Here is a 15,694-nt window from a genome sequence, read left to right on the forward strand (position 1 = left end):
AGCTGGAGTGTGTGAAAGAACAAGTCCTCCCAGATCTCCTAAGAAGGCAGAGAGTGAAGAAAAAGTTGTCTCATAGCCCATTCCCTCCCAAGATGCCTTCCATTGTTCTTTGCAATCTCTCTCCCCACCCCTCACTTTTGGAGAAGCAAGACCTGTGGACCCCTTTTCCTTTCACAATCTGGTGCCCTCCTGAAGTGATCTGGACAGCAACTTCCATACCGTGATGGGAACTGCTGTCCAGACCATTGTGAATTCACTGAAAAGGTGTTGTCAACCTCCCTCTTCCTCAAAAGGAAAATAAAGTTGGGGACCCACTCCCTCAATCAACCACAACCCCCAACTTTTCCCAACTGTGCAAAACCCTGCAAAAGAAGCGGAGAGCATGACAAGAGGCAGAGAAAGAAATGAAGAGAGAGAGGAGGAAAGATAAGGAACCATTTGAATGGAGATCAGGCCGAGGAGAGGAGACCCTCCCCCAGTACCCATTAAGGCCCTCTCTTTTAAATCCCTGGGATCTCCCTTTCCCCCCTCTTCCGGCTTAGACTCCGCTTACTGCAAGCAAAGGAAAAGGTCCCAGAAAGGGTGCTTCCTTAACACTGTTCCTCAAACTCAGGCTCCCTTGAAGGGAAGAAAGGAAGGGATCCCAGGAACAAAAAGGGGAGCCAATTGCTGCCAATTGGCTGGATCTTCCCAGAGCTTTTGGCTGCCTAGTCAAAAACAGATTTTTAAATTAACCGATTTTTGGGAAGCTCCCAAAAATAGATCTGGGTACCTGATGAAATTTGGATACCAAAAATGGATTACCCTCCAGATGAATTGCTCAAGCCTATATAGCAGCTCCTACCTTTATTTATTTGATCTGATTTGATTTATACTTCATATTCCTCTGATGGTGTTCTTTAGGTACACTGAGGAAACTGCCTCAGTTAGCAGATATTAGAAGGCTACACTAGTAGTGCCCTTCTTGCTTTGCACCTGAGCCTTCCACGCATTGCCCTATTCCAGGGGGCATCTACCTTGTAGCATTAATGTAGTTTGACAGCACTTGAACTGCCATGGCTCAATGCTATGTGGTCCTGGGATTTGCTATGGAATCCAGGATTCTGTTGCATTGAGCCATGGTTACTAAAGTGATATCAAACTGCATTTATTCTTCAGTGGAGATGATGATGATGATGATGATGATGATGATGATGATGATGATGATGATAACTTTATTTATAATCCACCCTATCTTCTTGAGGGAATGCAGAGATTCACTCTTAGGGGCCAAAACTGGGGATGCCACCTCCTTTCTGCAGGATCTGAGTTAGGAAACTCCTCCTGGAAGCTGGTGGTATCCATTACATCAGTCCAGTTTAACAACCCTTAGCTTTTGTCTAAACTTCAAAGCAGCTTCCTAAAGTGCTGCATTCCTGTGAAAAGTCCAGGACCTTAGAAGAGCTTTAACATTTAGGGTGAAATCAGTGCCATTCTCTCCTGGACATGAAACCAGTTGCCTTTTCTAAATGGTATAGAGATAGAATGGTATAGAGCCCTGATGGCGCAGCGTGTTAAAGTGCTGAGCTGCTGAACTTGCAGACCGAAAAGTTGCAGGTTCGAATCAGGGGAGTGGAATGAAAGCCTGCTGTTAGCTCCAGCTAATGCCAACCTAGCAGTTTGAAAACATGTAAATGTGAGTAGATCAGTAGGTACTGCTCTGATGGGAAGGTAATGGCACTCCATGCAGTCATGCCGGCCACATGACCTTGGAGGTGTCTATGGACAATGCTGGCTCTTCTGCTTAGAAATGGAGATGAGCACCAACCCCCAGAATCAAACACGACTGGACTTAATGTTAGGGGAAAACCTTTACTTTTACCTATAGAGATAGAGAAAAGCATCTTGATCTTTAAACTTAATCAGCAAAATGTTTTGGGTTTCACATTTTCTCTCTTTTTTCTCTCTCACATAGGTCCACTTGGATATGCCAAGAAACATATAGATAAGAGACTGATAGATAGCAAGCCTGGAGGTGAGTCTTATTGTAGATTTCCAAGAATTATCTCCAGCTGACAAAATGCAGGCTATTCATTCTGAAATGCAATCTATCTTCCCTTCCCGACATGTTTGCTGTTTACACATTCTGAGTCTGTAGCCACCGGTGATATTTTTAAGTCTCACAGTGATTTTAAGTTCAATGTCAGACTGCATCCTAATTATCTTTTATTCTTATTATCTTTGAAAACTGATAATGAAGATATTTCCCAGTTAGTGATCATTTTTCAAGCATGGGGAAATCACATTGTCTGATGTCTGTAAACACCATTAAGCTGGCAAGATAAACAAAAGCATGGCAAAGCATGTGTTACGAAGCAGCTTAATCATACTAGCTGGGGATGGTAGGAGTTACAATATGTAGAATGGGAAAGTTTTAAGCACTGTTTCCCTTGGTACCCTTGCTTCCTGTAAATCAGCCCCTCTTGACTGCAATCAGAAAGGAGAATAAACTAGTCACAGACTGAACTTAAAGTTGAAAATGAGTTCTTGGATCTGAGAATCTCAGAAAAAATAAAGCCCCTTTGCACCTCCTGAGGCTCATTGTGACAAGAAACACACCTTACCTCAAGAATTTATACATTTGTGAAATTTATGGGGTATTTCAGAGAACTAGGGTGTCCATAAAACAGTACACGCTTTCCAAAATGTGAATAGCTCAAATGTACACAGCTGGGAAAAAGTAATATGCAAAATCATGAATTAGTCAATGGGGTAAACAAGAATATTACTCAAAGCAAAAAAATTTGCACATTAGGGAAAATGTGTAAAAATTACATGTGGATTTCTATATGTAAGTCTTGTAAGCTAATACATGGAGAAGAAAAACACACTATAGACAAGAGCTTTTTACTCTTGGTCTCAATTGATGGTACTGAAACTATTCCAAAAGTAAGGCATCCATTCATCATGCACTAGTGTTGCTACATTTAACCTTTACTACAAGGATCCCAAAGTGATGAGCTCCCTAGTCTCAATTTTATAATGCCCTTGTGGGGTAAGATAAGCTCACATGGAATGACTATATAGCCCTCAAAGTTTCACAGATAAAATAGGAGACATGTATAGGCAAGAACATCAGTGTGTGGTCATCTTGTTCATTCTTCCAACTCTATGTGTTGGTGTATAGATATCTGAAGCCATGTTTATTCTCTGCTATTAATTTATTAACTTGCATTCACTCCCTAGATTCTTTTCTAGAATCCACACTCTTGTGCACAGATTCGTTTTGGCCATTTGCCTTCGGCTTGTTCAGCTTGTTCGGATGTCCACAATGTCAGGGTTCTGCCACCAAGATTTTTTTATCAAGCTGGACCATGTGGTTGCCAGTCACAGCTCCTATTCAGGAGCACACGGCACACAGAGAGGCTGCCGTGTGCTCACACGGGGTTTCCCCGTGTAAGCCCTGTCTGTTGGGCCAATCAGAATAGAAGAAAGCTGTGACATGTCTTACACAAGCTGTGTCTATTTAAAGGGTTGAGCACCTCCATTGCTTAGTTGTGTCCTGGCTCTAGAGAGAGGTGCTTCAGTCTGATTGCCTGGCTCTCACTCTCAGCTTAGCTTTTGGCTTGGCTTGGCCTCTCCCTAGCATTGAATCTTTTTTATTTTCCTTTATTTTCTTGATTCTTCATTTAGTGGGACTGGGAGTAGGAAAGTGTGGATGGGTGGGTAGGTGAGTGTGCTTTCCTTTTAGGGTGGCTCTGAGCTTTGAGTCACTCTTTAGCTTCTTCTCTTATCTCTCTCCCCTCTCTTTCAGAAAGTAGTATTTTTTAAAGATTCAAAAAGGTAAAGGTTAAGTCCAGTCGTGTTCGACTCTGGGGGTTGGTGCTCATCTCCATTTCTAAGCTGAAGAGCCGGCATTGTCTGGAGACACCTCCAAGGTCATGTGGCTGGCATGACTGTATGGAGTGCCGTTGCCTTCCCGCCGGAGCGGTACCTATTGATCTACTCACATTTGCATGTTTTCGTACTGCTAGGTTGGCAGAAGCTGGAGCTAACAACGGGCGCTCACTCCGCTCCCTGGATTCGAACCTGTGACCTTTTGATCTGCAAGTTCAGCAGCTCAGCGCTTTAACACACTGTGATAGGAATTCCAGCAAACAGCAAAGCAAAGTTTAGGTAGGTAGGTGGGTTGGTAGTTTTTTATTCTCAGAAAAACTACCAACCCACCTACCTACCTACCTGCCTAAATTTACCACCAATGCCTAATAATTTATTTTCTTTGCAATCTCATCATAAGCACTATCTGTTTATATTTCTCTCTATGCTCTCTGCCTTCTTAATTTCATTTAATAATAATAATTTGGCAGTTGCCGCCTAATAATAATAATAATAATAATAATAATAATAATAATAATAATAATAGAATTGGGCTTCTGTGAAAGCTTTACCAAGACAACAGAACCCATTATCTCTCTGTAACTCCAAACTCCATCAGCACATTGGGATTTTTTAAGGAGATTTTATTTCTAAAAAGAAAAGAAATTCCTAAAAATCAGGGGATGACCCAAATGTTAGGGAACGTAACTGGCCAGCAGTGGTAGATGTGTCCTGCAAGTGTGGTCATTTTCATCCAATTAACCCTAAAAATGATGGGAAGGGGAGCCCATGAAGCCTCCCCAATGGGCCGGATTTATCTACATTTTTCAGCTGTGGACAGAAAAATCCTTTCAGATGCCTACCCGTTTTCAGGAGGCATGCGAAAATTGATACGCGGGTCCCCCGAAATCCAGATAGCAGAAACGGCTCGAGGTTCAGCCAAAATACACAAGCCTACTATCTATAACAGCCCAATGATTTAGTTTAAAGCCCATTTGTATAATCATCCCATATATTATGTTAAAAACATTTTATCCTGCATTGGTTGAAATGGGAAACTAGGAAGAGGTTGGGAAATGAGCATCTTTATAGTTTTCTGGAAGCAGATGAACAGAACAGGTGAAAATGTGGCCAGTAAAGAATCAAGGACAAAGGTCAAAATTCAACACAAGAGACCTCATTAGAAGCATAGACCAAATCCTCACAACTCCCATGATTCATGAACTGTGGTGGTTTTTTAAATGTGTGTGCCAGCATTTAAAGGCCGTAGGTATTACAGCTTTAGACAGGGACAGTGTTTCCTGACTGCTAATGTCACCCCACTCACAAAAGACATGCTCAGTACAGCTTGCTTTGCAATAGAAAAGAAGCAGATTACCCAGGACACTGCGTGGTTTCATGCATAGTCTCATATCTAATCTCACCCTGCTAAGAACTACAAACATTGTAGCCTCTGCAGTGTTCATAACTCTGAGATTTGACTGTAATTGGTTTCTGGAAGGCCAAAACGCACTTTTGAGAAAGGCCACAGTGCTGCCTATTTCCCCTGTTTCTCCATTGCTGATGTGGATTTGCTTCTTTCCCTCATGACCTTGTGAGTTTGCTGAACACCAAGAAGCATATTTAAAACAATCACTGCAAACCTACAGTCATATCAAGATTCTGCTAGAGGAGGAAGGGAAGAAGGGAGGAAACAAGATGATAGAACTGTTTTGCCTGGAGCATAATAAGACTATTGCAGCAACTAAGCTATTCTGCTCACTTCCAAAGAAAATTTTCAGCATAAGTTATCATTCATTTTGAATCACAATGTACTAGGGTCTCACCAAGTTAGTCACTAAGAAGAATGCATAACATAGGATGATGCTTGGTTCTATTGGGCAACAACTTCTACTTCCACAACTGTGTGCAGTGGTGGTGTAAGCCCAGTAAAATGAATGAAATTGCCCATCCATGCCTCCTGTCTAAGCACAGCAGCTGTCCTCCAGAAAAGAGTTTGTTTCCTCTCTGTCTGAGGGTGAGTCCACAGAGCAAAAAAAAACTCCCCAAAACTGACAGCCACTTTTGGCTATTGATAAAGTGTTCACAAACATCTGATGAATGTTGCATGTTTTGTAGGTCGGCATCAGCTTTGTCCCACTTTGGGCAAATTCAGGAGATAATCTGGAGTATGCTGAAAACTGTGGAGTATCCCATACCTTAGGGCAGATTGTACAGTGGGATCAGGTCAGATTTAGACCAACCCACTGTCCAAATATGACACTGGCACCATCACCTTTTCCCTGTGTTCATCACAGGAAAGAGGATGGTTCATGTCCATGTCACTGCTACTCCCAACCAGGCACAAAATGTTGTGTAAACCCTTGATCATCACAAGTGCCCTGATATCAACAGAGGTGCCCATGTGACCAAGAAGAGGGGAGAACTTATGCAGAACTTTGTGTCCAAATGAGAGCAGTGATGGTGGTAGCAACACTGAGGGTAAAGTTAAAGGTCCAGGAGACCTAGTGTGATGATGGCCTGGTTGGACCATGTGGACACCAACATGTTGCCTCAGCAATACGTTTGGTCACCTCTGGAGCCTGTCAAGTGCTGGCTTTGTGACTAGTGTAGAATCACCCTAAGTCACTGCTCTGGACACACTTCCCTTCAGATAATCTCTGGTGAGAGTGAGTCCCATCTTGACATGATCAATGAAGTGATTTGATCATTCCCAGTGTTGTCACCAGGCAGAATAATCTATATTCAGAAAAGGTTGACTTCTGCACCTCTGGGAATGCTGTTGCTTTTACTTTGCTACATCCAAAGGAACTGCCTTATTAGGTAAATGTAAAGGTTTTCCCCTGACATTAAGTCCAGTCATGTCTGACTCTGGGGGTTGGTGCTCATCTCCATTTCTAAGCCGAAGAGCTGGTGTTGTCCGTAGACACCTCCAAGGTCATGTGGCCGGCATGACTGCATGGAGCGCCGTTACCTTCCTGCCGGAGCGGTACCTATTGATCTACTCACATTGGCATGTTTTCGAACTGCTAGGTTGGCAGGAGCTGGAGCTAACAGCGACCGCTCGTGCCGCTCCCGGAGTTTGAACCTGGGACCTTTCGGTCTCCAGCTTGGTGCTTTAATGCACTTCGTCACCCAGGCTCCTTATATCAGATCAGATTCTTTATCCAACTTGCTCAGTATTGTCCTTTCTGACTGGTAGCATCTGTATGCATTTTCTGACAGCAAGATAGTTCTTAGGCAGTGCCCCATAAAATGACTTATGCAGATATTGTCTCCTCTGGGGCATGTAATTATTTCCTAATAGAAGGAGCATATTTCTTTCTGATGTTCAATATTAGGGATGTAATTCTTCACTTTTTTCTGGAAAGAAGCAATTAGTAATTTTAGCAATTTTCTTTCTATTACTCATTTGTGACTCGTTCATATTTGTGATCAATATGTGTTCACTAGTTTAGGAAATACATAATAACAATGAAAGCCCTTCAATTCCCACTTATTGTACAGTGACTACTGCAAGTGAGGAGTCTGATTCCCTGTTAATACTGAAGCAGCTCACTTGTGTTCCCACCAACCCACCAAGGCAAAACTGCAACAGAGATCCTGGTTTGGATTTTCAGCCTGGAGTTGGCACATAAGAGGTGCAGGAATGTCAGCCACTTTGTAATTATCAGAGGAATAGAGTCCTTTTACTTGCAGAAAATGCTGGTTAGTAAGTGAGGATTCAAGGGTCAGGGTGTGAGTCATTACTTAACTACATAATTAAAAGGGTTACGTAGCTAAGTAAGTGATTTATAGCTTTGGTTTTCTGCACAAAATAACTACATATAATTTTTGTTCAGAGCTTCAGAGAATTTTCACATCTATGCATTTGATCACTCCAGGATTTGTCTCGTCAGGATTTCCCAACACTTGGCAAACATGTTTTTCACCATTTTTTAAAAAAGATCTCTAGTCAACATCTTTTCACATCTATTGGATGACACATGTTGGGGGTGGGGGGTGGGGTGGGGAGGGGGACTGGTAAAAATGAGGTTATGTCACCTTAAATATGGCCAGAATCCTATTGGACATTTACGTATGCATGACCTAGAGTTACATACTCATGACTACTTTCTATTCATAATTCCTATGTAACCCCTAGGTAAACAGATACATAGGGACCATGAAAGTCACCCAATAACCACTTAACAAGCAACAGCTCTACATTTGATCAAGATCCTGTTGATCAGGAAGCAACTGACTGATTTTTCTACCCTTCCTTCTACTAGTTGTCTCCAGTATGAGAGGGAATTGCAAAAAGGATCTTCATTCTGCCTCTCACATTGGAGATCATTTACATCATTTGCTTCCTGATCAACAGGGGAATAGAACTCAATTGGTCACAATGTGGATTGTGGAGGATCAGGATACGATTCTCTGTATGTCACTATAACCATGATGTTTGCTTACACATTTGTAACACCTCAACAGGATGCCATCTGGCTCTTAATTTGTGTGGGTAACTTTTGGGGAAAATTGTGGTTTTATCAATTTTAAAAACAAAGGAAGAGATCTTACATCAGCTCAGACTCTTTGTTCACCTAGTGCAGTACAGTATTAGTACAGCAGCTGTTCAGAGTCTCAGAGAGATATTTTCCAATTACCTGGTACTTGCTCTTTTTAACTGTGAACTCCAGGGAGTGAACTTGAAGTCTTCTGCAACCAAAGTGTGTGCTGCCTGACTGAGCTATACGCTCTCCCCATATGTTGTTGTTATGCGCCTTCATGTAACACTTCTAATTTTTCTTGGCAAGATTTCTTCAAAGTTGTTTTATCTTTGTTTTCCTGAGAGACCATTACTTGTTCAAGGTCACCCTGTGGATTTCCATTCCTGGTTGGGGATTCAAGGCCTCATCTTTCAGAGTCTTGTTCTAACATTCACACTAAAACATACTGCCCCATGCCTCCCAATTTACAGAGTACACATTGGGCAAAATTATGTTCATGCATTACTGTAGATTGTACTCCTTCCGACCTGACACAGTATTGGCAAGGAAGGGAGACAAAATTTGCCTGCTCTGAACTTTTTTTCCACCTTAGCTCTTGTGCCATTCACTCACCACCACCCACATCTATCAATACCTTCACCAACATGGTTACATAAGTGAGGGGCACCAAGAGGATTCTAGCTACTGTGTCATCATTGTCCTCTTCACCACATTTCCACTACATATGCCTCATAGTATCATAGAACTGGAAAGACCCAAAGTGTCATCTTTCCAGAGCAAGGTTTAGTGTCAGCTAGGGGAGACCTACTGAATCAATGCAATTTATGTGTTGACTCATCATTCAGCAACTGAATCAATAGGACCATTCTTGTTGGGATGAAACAATGTGATTCAATTCATTTTATTGGCTAATAAAAAGTGACAAAGGGATTCCCTGTTATAAATTGCCAAATATCACGGAAGAGCTGGAAAATGGATGATTCTGACAATATCCGGTCTGTATAGTTTTATATGTTACTAGCTGTGCCTGGCCACGCGTCGCTGTGGCTAGGACTTAATTTTTCTTTTCTTTTTGTTGTATGAATGTAGAGGCGTGGCTGAGAGGTTGTGCTGTCAATTTTCAAGGTTGTGGGGCGTTTAGTTTAGTTGTTTTGTCCGGTGCCGTGATTCCATTACCCTTTTATATATATAGATATTCCATACAGGGCAGGCATGGCCAAGGTGTGGCCCTGGGGAGTCAATGTTTTTTTCCTCCAATATGCCTTCAAGGTGGGCATGAGGACATTTCCACCACATAAAAAAACTAGAAGTGACTTCCACTCACTCCCTGTTGTTAAAAAAAGGCTTTTTCTGGTCCTAAAATGGTTTCAGGAGAAAGGTCTCAGTGAGAATGCCAGCTGCCATTCCTTCTTCCACCTGGCAATTAAAAATATAGGAGTGCTAGTCTCTTTTTTATGCCTCCATTTTACTTCCATCATATTTCCACAGTGACTTTTAAATATGCTCACTTACATGTATTGTCTTGCTTAATGTAATTGTTTTTATGTCGATTTTACTGTGTTTTTATTGCAATATGTTTTAATTGTTTTACTTTGTCTAGTGTTTTCGGGCCTTTGTCCCATGTTAGCCACCCCGAGTCCCTGCCGGGAGATGGTGGCGGGACAGAAAAGTAAAGTTACTTACTTACTTACATGTTATTGTTTTTAAAACTGTGTGAATGCATTGCGTTTAAATACTTACGTTAAACACATTCCCTCCTTAAATGCAAATTTCCAAATGTTCTTCTCCTTAAAGCATACATTTGAATATGTTTTTTGTTCCATGGCTGGACTACAGGCTTTTGGACCACTTCTTCTAGAATCTTATGGTCCAGAATGGAACATGTTGTTTGGGGGGATACTGGGCATTAGAATTCATGAAAAGGAACTTTTTGAGTTCTGGTTTTGCTATGTTTTGAGCTGAGAACTGTGTACATGAAACTGGATTGATACAATTAATACCTGATCTGTGCATTAAGCTTTTTTTCCATGTCAGGAGCAACTTGAGAAACTGCAAGTTGCTTCTGGTGTGAGAGAATTGGCCATCTGCAAGGATGTTGTCCAGGGAATGCCCAGATGCTTTGATGTTTTTATCATCCTTGTGGGAGGCTTCTCTCATGTCCCCGCATGGAGCTGGAGCTGATAGAGGGATATGAACCGGCAACCTTCAGGTCAGCAACCCAACCTTCAAGTCATCAGTCCTGCCGGTGCTAGGGTTTAACCCACTGTGCCACTGGGGGCTTGCATTAAGCTAATGTCTGTGAATTAGTTAATCTGCAAGTAATATTAGAATTCAGAAAGTGGAACCTCTCATTCTTGGTGAATTCCTGTATTTTAGGGTTTTGTTTTGTTTTTAGGTGAAAGCCACTGAGTTGATGAATGGCAACTTCACATGGAAATGGCCTTTGAAGAACTAATGGAAACAATTCAAGACTCAAAAGATTTTGCTTTTATAAGTTTTTTGCAAGAGCAGCAAGTGTATCCCAACTGGAAGATTAAAACTCTCTGTTACCAATGTCAACTGTTGAACCAAAAACAGCCCAAACTCTCTCCAACCTCAATCAGATCATCTTTATTATACCACCAGTAAAAGAAAAAACTGATACAAAATAAAAAATAAGAAGTCCCTCCTTCCCCACCCAAAATAGCCCCAGACCAGATCCATGCGTCATCAACCACTGGAGAGAGAGAAAAACAGAGAAAGAGATAGAAAGAAAGAAAAAGAGAGAGATATATCTTTGTTTTATTATGTAGAAATAACGGCATCACGGAGTTTTCCCAGGCCACAGTGTGCAACCCCACCCCACACACACGCCCCACAAGGATAAGAGAGAAAAATGTACCAAATGACAACTGAGACAGTTCTGCTCATGGTATTATAACTCCCCGGAGGTCTTTATGACATGGAAGAGAGTCACATTGTAGATGACCTGGTGGCCATTGTTCCAGGTGTACAGAACCCTCTCCCGGGGGTTGTAGTCCAACATGGATATGTGGGAATACTGATTGTGGAAGGGAATATCCGTGTACTCATAGGTAGAAGTGTTTGTGTAATAGGCAAAATAGATCTTAGCTCCTGCCAGGTGGGAATTGGTCACATAGAGGGTCCCACAGATGATGAAGGACTCCCCGGCACTCCGCTTGGGGTAGCCGGTGTCCCAGCTGCGGAGAATCTCCAGTGTGATGGGGTCCATCCTGCTGACCACAATGTTACCAGCATTTTGGTTGGTGGTGTAGACTGCCCAGAGTCCATTCTCATCTACCATAAAGTCGATGTCAGAGAAGCCGCCCCAGGAGTACGGGAAGGTGTTGTTGTAGCCGGCGGTGTTGAGGCTGCGCTGCACAACCACGCTCCGGGAGCGGAAGTGGTACTTCACCACAATGTTGCTCTGGTATTTATTGTAGTAGAGGGATCCATTGTAGACCACATGGCCGGTGCCAGCCCAGGGATGAGGCAGTAAATGTTGGACAAAGTTTTGGCCCGTGATGAAGTCGTTGAGGGTGCGGTATTCCAGAACACGGCGGCCTTTGTAGTAGCCATCCATGTACCAAACCTGAGGAGAAACAAAAGGGAAATTAGGATAGCCTTTATATATTTACTAGTTATATTTATGGCCCATTTTCTCCATAGAATCCAATATTGTGGACTTGTGTCTCCATCTCTCTACTTTATTCTCCCATGAACTGAATACACACTGGGAGAAAGTGACAGATCCAAGGTCATGTAGTGAGTTTCATGGTGGGAAAAGGTTTTGAAACTGGTTCTTTTAAGTTCTAGTCCAACACTGGCTGTTCCATGAAACTGGCTCTCCTAAGAATATACATTAGAGTCTCACTTATCCAACCTTCACTTATCCAACATGTTGTATTATCCAACACAGTCTGCCTTTTAGTAGTCAATGGTTTTGTAGTCAATGTTTTCAAGACATTGCAATGTTGTGGCACTAAATTCGTAAATACAGTAATTACTACATAACGTTACTGTGTATTGAACTGCTTTTTCTGTTGATTTGTTGTAAAACATGATGTTTTGGTGCTTTATTTGTAAAATGATAATGCAATTTGATGTTTAGTAGGCTTTTCCTTAACCCCTTCTGATTATCCAACATTTTTGCTTATCCAATGTTCTGCCAGCCCGTTGGATAAGCAAGACTCTACTGTACTGTTTGAATGTAACCACAACAAGTACGCCTAATATTTAATGGTGATTCATGCAGAAAATACAACTTCTGCATAACAAAAGCCTTCTTTTAGTCCACAACCTATAAAAGACATCAAAATCTGCCTTTTTGAGGATGAGGAAGGGAGATCCGTCTTCAGAAGATAGGAGGAATCGAGTCTCCTTGCTCTCCATGGACCTTGTCTTTCAATATCACTCATCTAACATGGAAAAATGATATATCAATCTTCAAATGGAGAGAAATGAGGAGAGATGAAAGAGCAGGAGGATAAGGATGAATGGAGATACAGTAGAGTTTCACTTATCCAACATAAACAGAATGTTGGATAAGCGAATATGTTGGATAATAAGGAGGGATTAAGGAAAGGCCTATTAAACATCAAGTTAGATTATGATTTTACAAATGAAGCACCAAAACATCATGTTATACAACAAATTTGTCAGAAAGAGTATTTCAATACGCAGTAATGCTATGTAGTAATTACTGTATTTACGAATTTAGCACCAAAATATCACGATTTATTGAAAACATTGACTACAAAAATGTGTTGGATAATCCAGAACGTTGGATAAGCGAGTGTTGGATAAGTGAGATTCTACTGTATATGAGGAATCAACTTGGAAAACAACACTGTGTTTTGTGAGGGATTTGATGCATTTTGCCCAAACTTCTCAAGCATAGCTTTTGCACTATGAATCCCATCAACCCAAGCCATCATGCTCAATGGCCAGGAATGATGAATATTGCAGTCTACAAGTATTAATGTGGAGCATAGCTGGACATAGTTTCATTTGACTGTCAATGTATTCCAGGCATGCTAGAAAGGCTCTTTCCTAGTCTTGCCACATAGACTTAGACCTGGAAGTAATAAGGACAGAATGTGGAACCTTCTGCACATAAAACCAGTACTCTAAAACTGAGCTTTGATCTCTTACTTGGCCTTGGATAATTTTTGTTGCTTTGCTTCTTTTTGTTTGTTAGATCCTAGTCTTTACAGGCCAGGAAAGGGTAGTACTCTAAATAATGAATATGCCCAACACATGTCTTCCCTAATTCCTCACATACTATAGATATCCCACAGCATATGATTCTTAATCCTGGCTCCTCCAAATTCTCAGCACCCTTTTCAGCAAGAATGGTATTCACTCAGTAGTTAACTGACTAGAGCCTTTAGCAAATAGACTATGCAAATAGAGGCTTTGCAAGTGATGTCTCAAGCAAAATAAAATAAAATAGGGTAAAAAAAAGCAGTACAATCAAATTCCATCTGGCTCTTGCAAATCCTCTCTATCAGTTAGCACCTTCAATAGCTAATGCTGAGATAAGTAAAGGCTTTCTAATATAAACAAAGCTTCCTGGACAATGATAGGTGAATTTGATACATATGGGAAGACGTGTGTTAGCATTTAATTTCTGAGACCAATCAACACACATGGATGAAAATCTCATCACAGATGAGGATCTTATCAAACTTCCTATGAGTTTTAAATAAGCTCACCTGCCTAGAGCGAGATGTGCTAGTTATCTATAGAAAAGGTTTGGAAGGGGAAAGACAATTGCAATAACCAATGACATTCAGCAGTACTTATTATGTATCTTATAATTTCCTTTATTTTTAGACTGCGGCAACATACATAAAACAAGCTGATGTATAAATGTGTAAAGCACCTGGGATCATTCCCTCTTCCCTTCCTAGAAGATAAGTTCTAGCACAAAAAGAGGCAGATTGGTTCATGCCTGGAACATCTATACAGATAGCAAATTGCTGGTAAATTTTCTGAAATTAAGCAAGACTGTTCAAAGAATGGTTGGACAGAGAATAAATCGGCATAGAATAGCATCTCCAAGTTAATGCAAAGTGTTCCAAACTGTGCATTCTGATCTTTTCCAGAAATGGTCTAATCATCTAAATTCCAGTATTATTTTCAAGTACATTGCTAATAAAACATCCAGGTTATCACGTGGATATAAATACAGTATGTTATAAAACATATAGCTGGTTAATGGAACAAGTGCTAGAAATCTTTTAAAAGACGTAGGATCATGAAGGATGTACCCACGAGAAGAATATTCAAGGAATAAAAGGAGACATTGGGTGGGTATTGCTTTGTGATATGCCTATCACAGATAATGTCATATAAACTTGTGCATATTACTATTATTATTATTATTATTATTATTATTATTATTATTATTATTATTATTATTATTATTATTGTATGACACAGCAAACAAGATAGATATGCTGGATTTCGTATCACAAAATTACAAGTCGAACACTTCCCAAGTGTCTAGGACTGTGTGATGTATTTTTGGATGATGCGTGCAGATCCCAGTAGGGTGGCCTTTTGCAGTTGGCAGATCGTAATTTTGTCAATGCCTATTGTTTCCAAATGCCGGCTGAGATCTTTTGGCACGGCACCCAATGTGCCCATCACCACTGGGACCACCTATACTGGTTTCTGCCAGAGTGTTTGAAGTTCAATCTTGAGGTCCTGATAGCGGCTGAGTTTTTCCTGTTGTTTTTCGTCAATGCGACTGTCACCTGGGATGGCAACATCAATGATCCAAACCCTTTTCTTTTCCACAACTGTGATGTCTGGTGTGTTGTGTTCCAGAACTTTGTCGTCGTCGTCGTCGTCATCATCATCATCATCATCATTTCTCTGCTTTTTTCTCTACAAACAAGACTCAAAGAGACCTCAAGGGCAGATTTTAGACCCAAATGATGGATTTTGAAGTGACCCATGGAAAAAGTGAGGGTCATTTCATGGGGAGAGAAAAGTGTCGATGCCACCTCAGGGATCCAGCTCTTCTGACCATTGCCACTGCTATTTTCCCATCCAGACCCTCAAAAAAGGCCAGAAGTGATATGACAGCAGAGGGAGTGGGAGGGTGGTCAGTGCTTCTTTTAGTTTCTCCTGGGATAGACTAAATTCTTGGCCTTTACCACTCTACTCAGATAAGGAGGAGGTTTCTTGGAAAAGGTACAGTAGAATCATGGATAAATGAACATATACAGTACTTTCAAAACAAAAAGAATGTGTAGACCATAAATGATATGTGGCATGATTTTACTATTTATAAAAGTAGCTTCATTACCTAGGTCAGTGGTTCTCAATCTGTGGGT

At 41.1% G+C, this 15,694-nt stretch overlaps 1 protein-coding gene and 1 long non-coding RNA gene across 4 annotated transcripts in view; one reads left to right on the plus strand and one right to left on the minus strand.

The window, feature by feature from the left end:
- The first annotated feature begins 1,349 nt into the window (after positions 1-1,349).
- LOC134296350 (uncharacterized) lies at positions 1,350-10,904 on the plus strand. The gene is made up of 2 exons (XR_010003063.1): positions 1,350-2,014; positions 10,741-10,904. It is a non-coding gene; the product is annotated as an uncharacterized LOC134296350 (long non-coding RNA).
- A 29-nt stretch (positions 10,905-10,933) lies between these two features.
- olfm2 (olfactomedin 2) overlaps positions 10,934-15,694 on the minus strand; it is a 309,049-nt gene continuing 304,288 nt past the window's right edge. For all 3 annotated transcript variants that reach the window (XM_016994993.2, XM_008114446.3, XM_003223216.4), the window contains exon 6: positions 10,934-11,937. In XM_016994993.2, coding sequence (XP_016850482.1) covers positions 11,260-11,937 — 678 coding nt within the window. In that variant the 3' untranslated portion in view covers positions 10,934-11,259. The remainder of the gene's footprint in view (positions 11,938-15,694) is intronic.

This window comes from Anolis carolinensis, chromosome 2 (assembly GCF_035594765.1).
Source record: "Anolis carolinensis isolate JA03-04 chromosome 2, rAnoCar3.1.pri, whole genome shotgun sequence".
Classification (NCBI taxonomy): domain Eukaryota; kingdom Metazoa; phylum Chordata; class Lepidosauria; order Squamata; family Dactyloidae; genus Anolis; species Anolis carolinensis.